This window comes from Vanessa atalanta, chromosome 9, assembly GCF_905147765.1.
Source record: "Vanessa atalanta chromosome 9, ilVanAtal1.2, whole genome shotgun sequence".
In the NCBI taxonomy this organism is placed as follows: domain Eukaryota; kingdom Metazoa; phylum Arthropoda; class Insecta; order Lepidoptera; family Nymphalidae; genus Vanessa; species Vanessa atalanta.
The window spans coordinates 10,986,832-11,004,970 of NC_061879.1; the positions used below are offsets into that span (position 1 = coordinate 10,986,832).

Here is an 18,139-nt window from a genome sequence, read left to right on the forward strand (position 1 = left end):
CTCAAGGCGCCCTAAAATATCCTTCTTACATCACTAATTGCTTGATATAAGATTTAATTGAAAGTATATAATTGAATATAATGTAATATAGAATAGAGAGAGTCTTAATTTGAATTGATTAATTACCGAAGATAGACCTGAATGTCTTGGAATAGATCTAGATAGATGGAATAGTCTCAACTTATATCCATCAAATAAATAAAAATGATTGTAGGAAAAAAATAACCTCGAGACTTGTATTGCTTGATGTAATCTGAGTAAGTGAGCCTTCGTACCGCTATCTACATATTTCCGCTGTCTTTCCGCTCAGTAATATATTGTAGTTAGTTTGTATACGCGTAGATTTTATAATGTCTCACAAAATTAAATAACAATGGGAATATTTTTCCAGTTCCGTATATGTGTTTTGTAACAAGGCGAGACAAATAAATTGCGAGGTCTATTTAATGCATAAAGATTTATTTATATAATAACATTGGAATGAATAGAATAAAAAAAATATCAGATTTATACTATTTAATAACAAATACATCAACCGAATGACGTCATGTCACGAAGAAAGGCATTGCTTCCTTCTGGGTTGTCTCGTGGAACCTGCAATAGAAATAAAAATTTTATACAAAGCAATGAATTGTAAGTAAAATCAATTAACTAAAGTCATAGTTATGACCATAACTAGATTATTTTAGTAAAGGTAATTATAATTAATATATTTGATGTAAGAACGACTGCGATGCGATTATGCTCTTAAAAAATCAGTGACCCAAAAGTTTGATTTACTGAGTGTTACATGCGAAAAAGGGTTTTTTGAAGTAGACTAAATGTGTAGCTTGTGCAATTGTTGACCTGCTAAAGCTGAGTCTGCACGTTATGATTGATTGTCCGTATAAACTGTCGACCAGACTGACAATAATATTATGATGTATCTGCGAATCCTATTATTCTGGGTACAATGCTGATTTGTTTAACGCCACTATCGCCGCTATCAAAACTCTGCGAGGTTTTGCAAAAATTGCGTCAATTTACTAAAGCGTTATGGATTCAGTTTCGTGTTTCGTTGTTTGTTAAATTTTTGTTTGTAGTTTTAACTGCAGCTGAGAAAGAGCGTGTATAGACAGGACTTTAGAGTGGAATGATCATATTTTTACTTGATATTTTAATATTTGTTATTGTGTTTTTTTTATTACCAATCATTTAATCAGATTCAAATACCGCTTATACATTACTTTCCATTCGGTAATATATTTGTTTACTCACGCTGTGTCCAGCCATATTTATCCAGAAAAATCTAAATTTGCCGTAGGACTTGTAGTAGCCTTCAAGCCGATTGTTCTCCCAGATCGGCAGCCGAGGTGCGTTTTTATATCCGTCAGCTCCCGGCCACTTAAGACGATCAACCCATAACATTTGTCCTGGAAAATAGTAAAGGCTGTGAATATATGATTTATGTTTTGTCGTATGTATGATGTTTGCATTGTGCTACCTTAGGAATCTTACTGGTAACCAAAATATTAAATAGCTTCATTTGTTCAAAATAGTTACATAATATATGTTTTTTTTATTACCTATTCGCTTTGAAAAGAAACAGTTGTAACTTTTTAAGTAAAGAATACCAATAACATCATATGAGTAAGTATCCTAGAATATTGAAAATTCTTAAGGGAAATTGTTGCTATTATATAGGTATTGTCTAATAGTCTGTAAAGCTATATTATAATAGTCTGTAGCTTACTGGTCTATTTCGCCCGTTTAAGAGACTTATGGAGCTTTATTTATTAATAGGTATATTATATAAATACAACATTAAATTCACGCTCGTCACGTCAATTATTTAAATTTAAAGCTGGTGACACTGCGAAGCGATAGTTGCGCTTATATTATAATACTAAATCATTATCAAAGCGCGACTTACCTTCTGATATAAGTTATACGAATACGTTTATTAGTTTAGTAGGTTTTTTTCAGTTTGACATTAAAGAATAAACAGTCTCATTTATAGTAAAAATTATATTTATAATCGTGGTACTAGTTCTTTTCGCTAAGAAAGAGAATCATCGATCTGATTTTGATCAATTAAAGTACAGTCTAATAATAATAATATATAAAATATTACTTACCAGGAGTATCACAGATTAAGTCAAGATTACCGTTGTATTTAGTGATAATAATATCTGTTTCGTTAAGGAGTTTTTCGACTGGAAAACAAAGAAAGTTTAAATAATATTTATATATTTTGAATTTGTAGTTTTTATATTTTTTATATAAGACAAAACACATTATCTGCCTTGGTTTTCATGTAGGATTATATATTTTTTTTGTATGATTTCTGTAAGCGGACGGGTGAATGGTAAGTGTTCTACAGAAAGGCGTCCATAGACATCGGCGCTGTAAGAATGCGCTACCTACGTTTAGAACTACTTACTATAAATGTTCCTTGTGCCTGCAGTTACACTGTCTCATTCACCCTTTGGTCTGTTGGATAATCTCCGTTGGAGAAAAATCAACGTAACCAAAATCGGTAAAGATGATTGCCCATTATATTAATCATCAACTTTTTAATTATTTCGATGACGTCCATTTTAAGCAATGCCTATTTTAAATTATCTTTTTTAATAAATAATCTAATCTCGGAAATAGGTAAGTGATATAGATACCAAGTGAAATTTAGATATTTTATCTTTTATGAAATAACAATTTTTATATGTATATCAGTGAGAAAGGGTCAATGCTTAGTTTTGTGGTCCTCTGTAGAGTTTTCTTACTAAAACAGTTCTAGTTTTACTGAACGTCATTTGAATGCGATTAAACAAATATTTTTGTTTTTGACTGTCACATAATATTTGTATTAAATAGTAATACGTAGATTATTTTTTTAAAGTATTAATTACAGTGTTATTATTCGATTAATATATTTTGTACAGAAAAATGACTTTTCATTATTCACCTTTTTATCTCTTTGTATTTTATTTTATAAGTAATTCAATTCATAGTGTCAAATGTCATTTTGCAAGATAAAATAAATGTAAAGCTACCAGGAATGTAAAATCCTACTGAAATTAATTGTCAAGAGACGAATAATTGTCATAGCGAAAAGTTTTTCATTTATCATTTATACATTTGAATGACTCAAAAAAAAAAATAGGTCTTCGATATGAATTTGCAATAAAAAAAAGTTCATAGTTACCGCCGTCAGTAACCGGCTTCATAAAGTCTTCTCTTAAGTAATTGAACACCACATTTGAAAGGGAGCCCCATGTAATATTTCTGTCAATCTTCAACCACTCTTTAACTTTTGTATTCATTAGCTCGTTAAGGTTCCACTCTTGATTACGAGGCGACGTGTAGTGTCCGTCACGAATCATCATGTCTCTTGCAAATTCTAGACAAAATTTATACATTAGCAACCGTATATACTCAAGTAAAAAAAAAAATTATAAGTAAAATGTAATATTACCGTAATCATTTTGAAAAGTATCCGGCCGAGAAGTCCACGTTTTAGTCAGTATATTATAAAAATCAACATTTGTCGTTCTCCTAAACACGGCTTGCTGGGTTGCTGCCCATTGCGACGTGGATTCGTAGTATTGTTTTTCATCAAAAAGTCGTTTGGCTTCCATAGCATTTCTTTGTATGTCATCGTATCCTGCTTGGTCAACGAGGCCAGCTGCGAGGAGCAGAGGTCCCCAAGTTAGTGTGGCATCGACTGGTGAGATCCATGCGTTACCCATAGCGATACCTCGCAAATTTGATCTAATTGAACCGGCTAATTCCGCCTGTTAGGACATAATTTCCGGATTTTAGCAAACAAGTCACATGTTTAATTTATTCTCGAACCTTAATGTTAATGTCACAGAATTCTCATACAATATTATACGAAGTGATTTACAGGATGCTAAATAAGTGTGTACATTACGATGTGTTTCAGGTTTTAGAGTCCCGTAGTTAAAACCCGTCTATTTTTGTCACGTCCGAGAGAGTAATTTTTTTTTTATTACATTAGCAGCCTGTAAATTTCCCACTGCTGGGCTTAGGCCTCCTCTCCCTTTGAGGAGAAGGTTTGGAGCATATTCCAACACGCTGCTCCAGTGCGGGTTGGAATACACATGTGGCAGAATTTCGTTGAAATTAGACACATGCAGGTTTCCTCACGAAGTTTTCCTTCACCGCCGAGCACGAGATGAATTATAAACACAAATTAAGCACATGAAAATTCAGTGGTGCTTGCCTGGGTTTGAATTCGAAATCATCAGTTAAGATTCACGCGTTCTAACCACTGGGCCATCTCGGCTTTAAGTGTAAGTAGAGAAGAGTAAGAGTAAGAGTGTAAACTTAGTATTAAATAAATAGTTATTAAAGTAGCAAAACAAATCTGGAGTATGATGTTTATCCGATGGAGAAATATTGTGTATATTCCGTTTTCGTTGATGTGTATTTTTTTTATGACCGGAACCCTACCGATTGTTTACTGAAACTTGACTTGATAATATTAGTTTATTTTACTGGTTAACAACTTTTTGTCATATACGCTTTGTTTCATGACGTCTACCATTTCGAGTCTATTCAATTTGTACGTAAATATTCCACTTTGTAAGTACTTTTAACGTAAGTAATATTAGTAACACCCTGTAAATGTCCCACTGGGCTAAGGCTGCCTCCCCCCTTTGAGGAGAACGTAAAAAGTAATGATTAATGCTAAAAAAGGTACGTGCGCATTGATAAATCCAAATTACATTAAAAAGAGGCATTTGAAAATATATGTTTTTTTTTTAATTATATTTTAGTATTCATTGGTAAGATTAAAGATTATTCACTCTTCTTACCTTTGATTTAATGAAAACAATAGTAAAATGTTGTATTCATTAAGGATTTAAATATATGTACATACCTATTTTACCTTTGTTAAGTGTATGATTACTCGTTAAAAAAAGTATTCATGCAGATATTTAAACAATTAAAGATAATCTTTTTAACATATTGTACTTCAATAAGTGTTAAAATAATAAAATATCTTTTATTAATATTAAATTATTAATATTAAATTTTTTCGATATACATGTGATCATTATGAGTACAGTAATTATTTTAGGAATATAGTTTTTTGTATTAATATTTGCTGAAGTCCTCAATGTCAATAACTCTTATGTAAATAAATTACAGTTCGAATCCGTTTCAAATCGCCGTCAGATTATTAACACACATAATATATCATACATATGTTTTATGCGTCCTGTGTGAAAACATGAATACAAAACAAATCCTGAATAATGTACGTATTCTAAATTATTAAAAGGGTAATTTAATAAGTACCTCACGCATTCGGATACCCATGTCAATTGCCATTTTCCCTCCGTACGATTGTCCGTAAATGTAAAGTGGAACTCCTTCAAATTCAGGATTAGCTCGATAGAACCCTCGCATCAGTTCAACAAAGTCCAAAGCTGTAATATAATGGGACGTACGGACATTTGTATGTATTTTATTATGAACATAAATATCTTTATTTTCTTCATTATATATAAATCAAAATGGTAGGGCTTCGTTCAAGCTACTCAGGGTAGGTACCACTCATTATACAAACGTGAGTTAAATTAAGAGGCTGAGGAAGCCAGTATAACTATAGCCATAAGTCTATGAGCGTTAAGTTACTTACCATCGGATGACCCATTTTTCAGTAAACCTACTTATTTTGTAAAAAAGAACCTCTTTATTTTTATAGTTGAGCTTTCGTCACAAAAGTGGACCGAAAGAGATCGCTAAAGCGCTATGGCTGTCTGCTATGACGATTAAAATATAAAATTTGGGTGCAATATAATTAAATTATTATATATATATATATATATATATAATAAGAAGTACCTATCTCATCATTAGTCCTTGTCAAATATTTCAAATCGTCGACGTAACTGAATCCCGTACCTACGGGATTGTCAATAAAAAGAACATTGAAATTCTTAACCTGAAACAAAATTACATTTGATAAACCTTTTAAAATTAGCTAATATTTTATGGATATTGTGAAACAATAAATTGTGGTTTGTTTTATTGTATCGTTTTGCCACTAGGAGCAATATAGCATAATTATAAAAATAATTAGGTGGATTTAAAATTCAATTAAAAGATTTGTTGACATGTTAAGCTAAAGCTTGTTAAAAATATTATACTAGTAATTAGTTGTTTGACATTTTTAAAAACAAAAATTACATAAAAAATCATCCCTAGTATAAAGATGCACTAGTAGTTTTCATTAATTAGACACGTATATGATCTACAAATCTTTCACAAAAATAACTGTTATTGTCCATAAAAACTTACTATGATATACGGCCCTGGCCGCCTAGATTACTACAAAATATTATAATATTTAATTAGCTACCAGATTTGGTGTGAATTCGTAAACACTAAACGAAAAAAAAACATACGTACAGCAAATAATTATAAATATTTTTTCATCGTTTGTACCACATACCCAAGTATAATTTCTTTCTTGAAGCGATAGATCAAGAGGTCCAAGTATTTCGAAATTTCCAATTCCAGTAGAAGAACCCCCAGGACCACCTTGTAGCCACACAATGAGTGGTCTTTCTGTGTGATTTGTTACATTTGCAGTTGTATGGAAAAGCCAATAAAACATGTGGGCCCCCTCGCGAACGGTTACATGCCCAAAGTCTTGCTTAAAGTTTTCGAATTGAGCTGAAAAATAATTAAAACGTGAATACGCATTATCTGAGAATCATACAAACCTGGTTTACCTGGGAAAATCGTCTCTTTTCGTAAATTCTATTTTAAACAAACATTGCCGATGACATTCGAAGCTTCCTTTCTCAACTCCAACGTAAACTTATTTCGCGATTAACCGACGCCGTGATTAAACGACTAATTGTTTCTTATTCGAAAAGTATGGGTTTCGGAGTATATTTAAATCTGATTTATTTAACAAGATACGCATTTATGAATAGCTTTATTATATAATTAAGAAAACGTAGGTACTTAATGACAAATATTCAGTTTATTCAACTAACTATCCATCGTATCAGGTGTACCTAGGAGAGCATTATATTCACCATGCTTTTTCTGATGTTTTGCATGTTAGTTATTAAATTGTTATAGAAAATATACTAGGAAGCAAACAAAACGGCAAAAGTATTCGTCATTAAATTAATTGGAATGCACAGTAGTTTCGCAGAGCTTCCGAACACTATTCAAAATTTGGAACTACCTTGAAGAAGTACCATCGGCATTTAAAATACTTAAATTAAAAGAATTAATAAAAAAAATACTCGTGGATTTTATCAAAGATTCAGCAAATTTTTAGTTTAGAAGAGAAGTGTGTACTACACTCAGTTCGCAGACAAAACAATTCCATTAAATAGTACATGGGCTTCGAACAAATATTACGAGATTATATAGAATTTATTTAGAAAACATTTAAGGATTGAATTGCAATTTTTACCTTTATTTCATCCACTGAACTGATCTATATATAATAATTTCTAGAGGTGTCAATATCCCTGATTAGAAAGCAGTTTAAATTTTGACACAAATATATCTATGTTGCTGGTAAAAAAATAGAAATATATCCTGCCAAGTCTCTTTCACTAGTTTTTTCTCAGGTCTGAGGTGCTCCTTTTTAACCAGGTTGCACAATTTTCAAAGTCAATAAGGAAGTTTAATTGTGCAATTTAATAAATTAATTTGAATTAGACTATTAAAACTTGCTTAAGTATAAGGATTTTATTTAATTGTGTGTCAAATGATATATATTTGTATATCATTTAATAGATTATGCACTAAATGTTAAGTAAGTTGAATGTAAGTTATATTTAGGCATTTTATTGAATTTATCTTGACATGAGAAAAGGCTCGTATGAAAGGTAGAATTTATTTTTAGACTGAACCAAACCTGTGGATTGATCGATCGTTGGAAGCCGGTTTACAGTGGCTCGTATCGAGTGACGTTGAAAGCATAAACAAACTATTCATGTCTGGCTAAATTGTCAGTAATAAAATTCTATTTAAATATTAATTTACATGTGTTGTAAACTGTCATTCTACTAGACGTATATTTGAGTACATCATTTTATAAATCAGAAGATCTTATCACCCTCTACTATGACTATTCAACTCAGTTTTCCAATATATAGTTGCACTAAGCAATAATATTTAGGTAAATGTTATTTGAGCCAATCAGAAAGAAACACTTTGAGCGAAAATAATCTTCTTGTCAGTTCTTAACCAATTTGGTAATGATATATTATACATAAAATGTAACCGTTTTTAGTACATATTTATTTGAATATGTTTTTTTCATAACAACTTACGGTAATTTACTTTTGGGTTTCGGTTTAGGATGAGAATTCAGAGACTAGAACAACATATATATCATTTATCTGCCAAAATTTCTAACCAATTGTCTAAAAACTCATACAAATTTTTGCTTAAACTTTTATTTTTTATTTTTAGGTCTTAATGCCGGGCGGATAGTTAGTAACAATAGTTGTAATAACGCATCAATTAGTTTAAATAATGAAATCTCACCATGTACATGCTTTCCTGATATTATTGTAACTAATAACAAACACAAAATCATATTTTAGTGAGTTCGTTCCAATTGTGGAACGCCCCAATTATTTTTTAAACTGAACTAATAATTGTTACCTACCGATACAGAAGCGATATCATTTATCTATTACCGAGATTAGATTATTTATTAAAAAAGATAATTTAAAATAGGCATTGTGTGGAATGGACGTCATTAAAATAATTAAAAAGTTGACGATTAATCTTTATCGATTTTGGTTACGGTGATTTTGTCTCAACGGAGATTATCCAACAGGCCAAGGGATAAGTATTCGTATAATTTTATAGTGTACTTTGCGGAAACATACTTAGGTATGATACGCGTCAAGTTGATTTACAGACTTTCGTGCGTGGCTTTCCGTTAAAAATAATTTTTATTCTGAGATTTCTTCCACTAACTTTTAAATTCTACGTATAAGTCCTACATCTAATATGCTTAGTATATTATATTTATAATGAAGAAGAGGCATATTAATTATAGTGAAAAAATATATGAAATGTTACATTTATAACAATATAATGATTAATAATATCAATAAGTTATAAATACTAACGAACATAATATTATATATATATAATAACAACGTAAGTAACCGATAGCTGATACACAAATTATTACAGTAAAATAAATAATGATTAGTTATTATATTTGCAATTGACTCGAACAGTTAAAAAATATATTAAAATAGTTTCTCTAACATTAGTGTTTATAATTAAAAATATTGAAACGGTTTAAAAAATATAATTAATTTCCTTGTATACGTCTACGTCACGTATTTAATTATTTATCAATCATTTTGTTCCTTAACTTCCCATTAGAAAAAAACCCGTTTAATTCAAAGTTTTTTTATGAACATCGCAAAAACATAAGTAATTGTTATGATTACTTTGTTTAAATGAATATTTGAGTCACGTTTCTATAGATAGATACTATGTAATAGAAATTAAAAGGCTTTTTCTGAAAGCAAGAATTAAAAGGTTTAACTATCGAATTTAGTTACGATTTACTGAATAAATTTTCGTTATTTCGTCGGTTCACTGCAAAAACTTGTTAAGTGACAAAAACAAAACTTTTAGAAAAGCAATTAATAACTTTGCATTAAATTCTCTAAATTGTTATATTCGTAACTGTGAAAGCTATAAAAAAGTTGAACACACTTGAATAGATAGATAGATTACTTTATTAATTTAATGGAGTAATAAAAAATATAACTTTGTATTTTTAACTTTATAGCTAAATATTTTTATTAATGATTTAGTGTCCTTTAAACTTTGAACGAAATTAGAATTAAGGATTGAATTAATTAATTATGTCTGTCTATTTTAAATAGACCGACATAATTATTTAGGTACTTGAATAGACCTGAATTTTTTTAGTTAAAAACTGATGAAGTCCCTTTTCATATTTGAAGCAAAGTTGAAATCTAAATCAGTCCAGCCATTTCACATTCAATAAAAAGTTTGAGTATTGCTTCCACCATTGGTCACGTTGAACTTGCATTTCGAATCTATTTATCAAATTTAAATTGGATGCATTTGAGCATTAAAAATATTTCAAATCATAACGATTTAAATATCTTCTTTTACAACGCCGATGTATATGGGCCATGGTGAATACTTACCATCAGGTCTTACATTTGCCCGTCCACAGTAATAAAAAACATTATTAAAGTATTCACAGCGCAAGATAGACCAGCCGTTATGTAAAGACTCTTTTTTGGACTATAATGTCAACCAGACTTAGTGTTAGTATTTTCGTGATAACGTTCTCAGCAAGGAAACCGATTATTACCCAAAGATTGCGCGTTCAAACCCAGTTCGGGCACCACTTAATTGTACGTGCTTAATTTGTGTTTATTAATACCTTAGGATGTAATCGTTGGCATTGAAGAATCCAACGATGTTCTGACACACGTGTGTTTACACTAACCCACATTGAAACAGCGTGTTAGAATAAGCTCCGTACTGTCTCCTATAGGCGTGAAAGCCTTAGCCCAGCAGTAGGTTAAAATCAAAGTCAAAATAAATATTCATTATTCAAGTACGCTTTTATAAGCACTTTTGAATCGTCATTTAACAAACTATATTAAGTAAAGCTACCACCGGTTCGGAATGTAGATTCTACCGAGAAGAACCGGCAAGGAACTTAGTAGTTACTCTTTTTTAACACCTAAAACTACAGTCATGTTAGTTAAATACAATTATATATGTATGTTATATATCCTGCCTGGAAGTCAACAAGCATTAATTCCAAGACCTTTTATCATATATATAATCTTGTATTGAATAATATGCCTTCTTTACCAATGTATGTTTTACAAATGATTTGAATTTATGAAACGGCAAAGTGAAAACATTTATTACATTAGTCATTAGTCATAGTTATTACTTTCTGCAATATTTACCACGACTTTATGAGCTTTTATTGATTTTATTTATATTGAATAAAAGTAATTAATTAATCAAAATATGCTGTAATATACCTTATATTTATGTATACTAATTGTAATATAATACAGTACTGTTCGTGTCTATATTTGTCAATGTTATCTTTCTCGGTATGTTTTTTATTTTTGTTTAGTTTACTAAAATTAATTAGTGTTTTAGTAATTGGAGAATTATGAGAAAAATTGTTATTATACGAGTGAATAACTCACTTGTTCAATAAACAATATGTATATATGTACAGTTTATGATACAGACAGGTAGACGGACGAGCAAATAAGCCACTTGTTGGTAAGTGGTCACCACCGTCCATAGACATTGGCGCTAAAGGAAATATTAACCAATTCTTACATCGCCAATATGCCAGCAAGCTTGGGAATTAATATGCTGTAACTCATTGTGTTGTACTTATACTGGCTTACTCACCATTCATACCAGAACTCAATAATAAGTATTGTTGTTTGATGAAGACTATTCGAGCGGATGGTACTTATAAAAAACAAAGCCCTACCAACAAGTAGAGTTAATAGTAGGTACTTTGAAAAATTTGGTCAGTAATATTTTGCTATCAATTCATCCTCCAGGATGGTTTTGTTAAGAATAAAAATCTCTTTAAATTATTTTAATTTGTTTTTCTTGGTAATTTTTATTTAAAACAAATTGTCAGTAGCTCTCACTTGGCAAATTGGCGTCCATTCTATTGTATGATTGAAGGAAGATAGTGCACTTATATTTGTACACATATACTTGTACTATTGTATATATTGATGCATTCGCTACATATTTTTAATATTGATGGGATTGGCGTTCATATTTTACAAGAGATTATATTCGATTTTCCATTCTATTCCTTTTAAAAATAAGTTTCTACTAACAAAGCATAGCAATGCTTTCTATAAATAATTTAACTGCCAAAAAGTATAACAAACTTTAGATATTTTTCCGGATAGCCTTGATTTCCAACGTATCTACAAGACATTGGATACCTCTTTCGTAGGGAATAAATCCTTTAGATTTATCTACAAAAACGACGTTGACGGGAGAGGTGTGTGACCAGTGTGCTTTCTCGGTTGAATTGTAACTCGGCCGGTTTCTAGTTCTTGGTCTTTTAACCGGTAATGATATCATCCGTAATTCGGTCTCAATATATGCGAAACGGAAACGAATGCAACTCTTGGATAATCAAAACGTGGAAATTTATGAAAATATGGATTTCCAATAATGGGTGCTATTAAAACTTCTCTCATTTGAATGTTCTATTTTATTCGACTATTTAAAAAAATATTAAAAAATATTTTAAATATCATGGGAAAGTAGGGATTATATGGTTGACATATCTGTATATCTTTGCGTGGCTTTGTCGTTCCCAAATGGATGGACGGATTATGTTTTTTTTTTGATAGATGAGAGATATAGGATAGATTTCAGTGGTTTGCCATCGATAAAAATAAAACGACAAACAACGAAACGTTTTAAATTTGTAATTCAACCTTGTAATATTAAATAGTTATGACGCCAGTGAATGTTCCGTCTAAATAGGTCCAGCCGTTCCAGAGATTAGCCGGAACAAATTATACAGATAAAAATTTAAAAATATGTTATTTTGGTATATCTACCGTGTAACATATGCATTTAGTAAAAGAGGTTATTTTAATATTACAAACAGACACTCCAATTTTATTATATGTATAGATTTATTTTCAAATGCAAAGAGATAATTTAACACCACTGGAACCTTTAAAGAAAAAGTTTTAACTTCATCAGCCCTCGTTCCATAACATCCCGATTTTAATAAAACAAACGTGTTGTATATGTTACCCAAAGGTTACTACAGTAAATCAGTGAAAACCGCATCCAAATCGGTTAATCCGATTCCGAGATTAGCAGTAACAAACGAACGTATAAACAAAAAAAACAGTCAAAAATTCTAAAAATCATATTTATGTGGTCTATTGCGTTAATAGATATCAATAATATTTTTTTTAAATATCTTCTACGTACATATGTACTTCGATTAGTTACGATTTTATTATATGTACAGATTAAGTATTCTTCTTATATTAATCGAAAACGTACTTACTTTATAAGTTAAATATATCAAACTATAATAGTTTATAGTTACTATACTAATATTATAAATGCGAAAGTAACTCGGCCTGATACTCTTTCACAGTCAGCCCACTGGATAGAATTACATAAATTTGATTTCAGGTAAGCTTGAACCCCAAGGAAGGACATAGGCATACTTATTTATATTTAATACCTAGTCGAACACCAAAACCACGGGCGGCAATTAGTGTTATATTTTTTTATATATAGCTTATTACGACAATGTATTCTGAGTTCAATTGTTTTTAATCAACAATATCATTGAATATAACACCCGTGCGAATTCGAAACAAGTAGCTACCGTTATCGGAGAGTATACTAATAATGGGCAGTAATAAGTGGTGTCAGATTAGGTAAAGCACCAGAGAGTTTGTTTAAACTGTATAATTTTCTTTTCTTTTTTATTTTTTTTAATTCAAATAAATACATTTAAATAGACTATCAGCTCTATGTTTGTTTTATAAATTCTAGGGTACAGTTGAATCCTCGATTTAGATAAAGGTTTTATCTAGCACGTGAAAGCGATACACTTAAGAAATAAGTGTTTTCAATCTTTTCTTTTCTTAATCTTGTCAGTTAAGTACGATTAGATTGAGATCATTCTTATGATTTCATGACTTTATAGCTACTTAGGTTATACACATTTATATCTCAAACTGATATTTTACATGTAATGCAGTTATTATTTTACATGTATTTGCATTTCATATATTTAAAGATTAGAAACACTTCGTTGATTATTTAATCTGTTAAGGTAAAATCAGACAGTTTATTGTCGTTCATTTTGGATTTTCACCCAAAGTGACATTTGCTTTACTTAAATAATGAAATATAAATAACTGATAAATTGATTAATTAATTAACCGAATCATCGATGTAAGACATGAATATTCACTCGAGTGAACGTTCAGAGTGAATCGCCTTAAGATAGTTGATTAAAAAGTCGGTGGTGAGTAACGAATAACTATTATAAATAAATAGACTCATTGAAGTGTCTAGATCATTGTATATACCGTTTATGTGAACAGAAGTCACATAAACGGTATATACAATGATCTCACCTTACATTAGCAGCCTGTAAATTTCCCACTGCTAGGCAAAGGCCTCCTCTCCCTTTGAGGAGAAGGTTTGGAGCATATTCCACCACGCTGCTCCAATGTGGGTTGGTGAAATACACATGTGGCAGAATTTCGTTGAAATTAAACACATGCAGGTTTCCTTACGATGTTTTCCTTTACCAGCGAGCACGAGATGATTTATAAACACAAATTAAGCACATGAATATTCAGTGATGCTTGCCTGGGTTTGAACCCGAAATCATCGGTTAAGATGCACGCGTTCTAACCACTGGGCCGCCTCGGCTCATCTCACCTTATCCTTTAAAAAATATAGAAAAATCTATTTTTCCGTTACGAGCGTTTTATTTTAATAGGTAAGGAACTTTAAAATAATAAATACGTTGTATCTTGTAAATCTTCAACTTGGTACTCAAAATAATGGCGCCAGTATTTTATTGTGAATAACAAATACGGTAAACTGCAAAGAATCGCTGAGTTTATTTTATTATATCTATAAAATCTGTGCGAAACGTTTTTAGAAAAGATTTCAATTTTATTTAAATTACCTTGAATGTGTTTTTGACTGTTTATTGTGTCAATATATATATAAAAAAAAAATAATAATAAATAAGGTTGTAACATTGATAACGTTATACAATATAAACCATAAAAAAGCATGGAGTCAGTATTTGTTGATGTCGACAGAATATATAAAATTAATTGTAATTTATTAACACACTTACTCGTATGTTAATTAATTGGTGCTAAAGAGTAAGTACTGAGTTTTTACCTGGATCCTCGTTATAATTTGTAGTTTCCGATCTGGTTAGTTTTCATTTAATATAATCCTGGATAATATCGATTCTAATATACTTGAATAAAGCATATTTTGATTTTTTTTACATATAAATTATAAAATTAAATATATAATGGATTGTGTACAGACACGGAATTATAAATTCGAGTTTATGTATCTTGCAAGTTTTACCCGCCATCTTCAGCCCCGTCCCAATTATACAATTCTACAAATGTTATAAAAACGGTGTGTTGACGGAAAATTACATTCGTTATGACTTCAGTTTGATACTCAATATTCTAGATACAGTTTGTTGAAGTTGAGATGTTTGTAACAATATAGGAATACTTACGATAACGTTACAGTATATTGATTATTTTGATAATAATCGAGAAGTAAGGAACACCTAGTTTCCGACTCTGCAAACTCAATACGTCTGTTTAAAGAGATGTTACTGTTCCCTTCAAGAAACCAGGTACTGTTACATAATATTTCAATTAATTTTATTTTGCGCCGAAGTGGTCCAGTAATTAAAACAAGTAAAACATGAACGATGAATAAACTTGATAATTACAAACATGAAAATTCAGTGAATTGCCTGTCTATATATCATTCGAAGTTTGTGTTTATAATTTATGTAATGTAATGTACAAAATATACCGATATGCCAAGTAAGTATGAAAAATTTGGTATGAACTAAACTTGAACTTCAAGGAAGGAATTTTAATACCTAATACCTGACAACCGAACCCTAAAACGCGAGCGAAGCCGCGGGAGAAATCTAGTATAACTTAAAGTAAGTAAATTTGTTACGTGTTAAATACAATAAATTGAAATATCCTGTGATTTTTCCCTGCCTATCTTAGTTAGATATAATTTTAACTTTAATATTTTTAATATTTAAATTTCGGTTGGGCTCGTGATTTCGTCTAGTTAGTTAAGATCCATATAACGTTGATTTTGTGTAATAACCTTGTTTGTGTGTGATAAACCACGTTTATCTTTTAAATGCGTTTTTAATATGAATATTATGTTTAATTAATTTGAATAATATTTATATATATATTATATGTATGTATGTACTCTCCAAAAAAGCTCGACCAACATTGGTTTAATTTTAATATGTGACAGGCTTACAAAAATACATATATGTATATTTATTAAAATAATAATAATAATTCATTTTCATAAAATACTATTAATCCGCACAATCCGTTGTAGACCTTGCCCCAGAAAGGATGTATTGACTTTCCAGAGCTTGACACTCGATGTTTGTTAATATTATCGTAAACACTTCGTTACGCAAATGTAAGTTTTTAAATTTTGAAAAAACATAAAGAGGCTGGGTAATATTTAGTTTTGGAAATCGGAATAGCAAATAAATGGAAAATATAACTATTCCACGAGTTCATGATTTATACAGTGGCTATTTTTATAATTGATTTTTACGATTATTATATTTAGTTAAGTTCTTATTGTAATCAGGAATTTTACTAACTTATAATGGTAATGATACGTGTCCGATTCCATTCCGGTCCAACTTAGACTATTCCTCACAAAAAATAGCCTCAGCTTAATCGTAACTAATTCTACTCATTACTATACGATCCCGATTATATTCCGATCCAATTTTGACTAAGTCGCAACTGATCGTTGCGTTGGGACTATGATCGACCATGTATGACCAATATCGAGCCACACAATTGTTCTATATATACATCTTACCACACACTTTTTCCTATTGCTTTTATTAGTGAACAGTGGGACGCCCGCGAAACTTCGCGTTTAGTCAAAAAAAAAAAAATGGAAATTTCAAAACCTATGGCAGGTATTGTTTTGATTTCATTTCGTTGTAAACTGCAAGACTGCAAGTTGCAAATCCCCATTTGGCGCCAAAATTATGGACATTATTTAAATTATTTTTTTAATGTCAAATAGCACACATTAGTTCCGTTAGAATTGTCGATAGCAATATACTTTAATTTTGTTTACGTTTTTAATTTTTTTTTTATACAGAAGTAGCACCGCTCTCTATACGGCCAGTAACTTTTTTCGCTATCTAAAATTAAATCTTTGTTAAATTGTAACAATTTCGTAATGTGCAATCAAGAATTCTCTTTATTTATCTGCACATCTACGGCTACAGGACTTCAAAATGAAACCATAATCGATTTTTTATGTGTAGCAATCGTCCCATAATCACTGCCATAATAACTTACGCTATTAATATACAAGATTATAACATTGTAACGGCTCTAAATCTAATTGCAAATATTAAATGATTAATTATGGTTAGATGCAGAAAGTTATTGTTATTCATATATTTATTTTAAATGAACATTACTCCGTGACAGTTAATGTAAACTTTAACATTTATTTTTCCCATTTCTTTTAACAGAAAAAAGTGTACAGGATAATGATTAATGATATAGATAGAATTTTCTGTTACTTTAGAGGTATATAACTCTTATAAAATTTATTATTTATTTTACTTTTACACAAAATATTCCTTAAAAAAATGTAACTAACAAATAATTATTATACATCTAATTTAACAGTTTCATAACAAATTTTAAAAATCAATTTTCCATCTTTGTTTATTTGTTAAACAGAATACGAAAATAACGTAAAGCAAATCAACTTTTGTAAAACATCATATTTCCGTGCCATAGCGTGCAATTCAATTTAAATACTTTTAGAACCTCATATTTTCATTTAATTTTTGTAAGAGATGCATGAAACACTACTAAGTGATATGTTTTAATGTGTATATTGTGTGTATCATAATTTATCTGAATACAAACGTTTTTTGATTCATTTATACATTTTAAATAAAACCATACACAATTGCGGATCACTAAAAGATAATCTTGTATATTTTCGTTACATTAACTCATTATCCTAGACCTTATTTCGCTGAGTTATCATAAACGATTACATTACAATACGCAGACCGTAAATTCAGTAAGAATCCGTTAGGTCGTCATTTAATTCACGCCTAGGTGTCATATTATTTTGTTAGTTAAATGATTTGTTCTGGTCCTTGTCGTTCGACGTCATTTATCGCATTAGCGGTAAAGTACAATCTCACATGACCACTGTGCAAACGCGGATTTTTTTTTTATTCCATTGTGATCTCTAATCAAAACAGATC

General features: G+C 30.2%; 2 protein-coding genes across 2 annotated transcripts in view; one reads left to right on the top strand and one right to left on the bottom strand.

Annotated features, from left to right (window-relative positions):
• Positions 1-483: 483 nt before the first annotated feature.
• LOC125066127 (retinoid-inducible serine carboxypeptidase-like) lies at positions 484-18,139 on the bottom strand. Its single transcript, XM_047674052.1, has 9 exons — positions 18,135-18,139; positions 6,467-6,640; positions 5,857-5,956; positions 5,308-5,438; positions 3,455-3,773; positions 3,185-3,379; positions 2,118-2,195; positions 1,258-1,412; positions 484-594 (listed from the first exon to the last, which is right to left on the bottom strand). The coding sequence occupies exons 2-9, from the start codon at positions 6,629-6,631 to the stop codon at positions 532-534; spliced, it is 1,206 nt and encodes a 401-aa protein (XP_047530008.1). The 5' UTR covers positions 6,632-6,640; positions 18,135-18,139; the 3' UTR covers positions 484-531.
• Positions 15,397-18,139, top strand: part of LOC125066125 (facilitated trehalose transporter Tret1-like) — a 29,603-nt gene continuing 26,860 nt past the window's right edge. Inside the window, exon 1 of the mRNA XM_047674050.1 lies at positions 15,397-15,460. Coding sequence (XP_047530006.1) covers positions 15,434-15,460 — 27 coding nt within the window. The 5' untranslated portion in view covers positions 15,397-15,433. The remainder of the gene's footprint in view (positions 15,461-18,139) is intronic.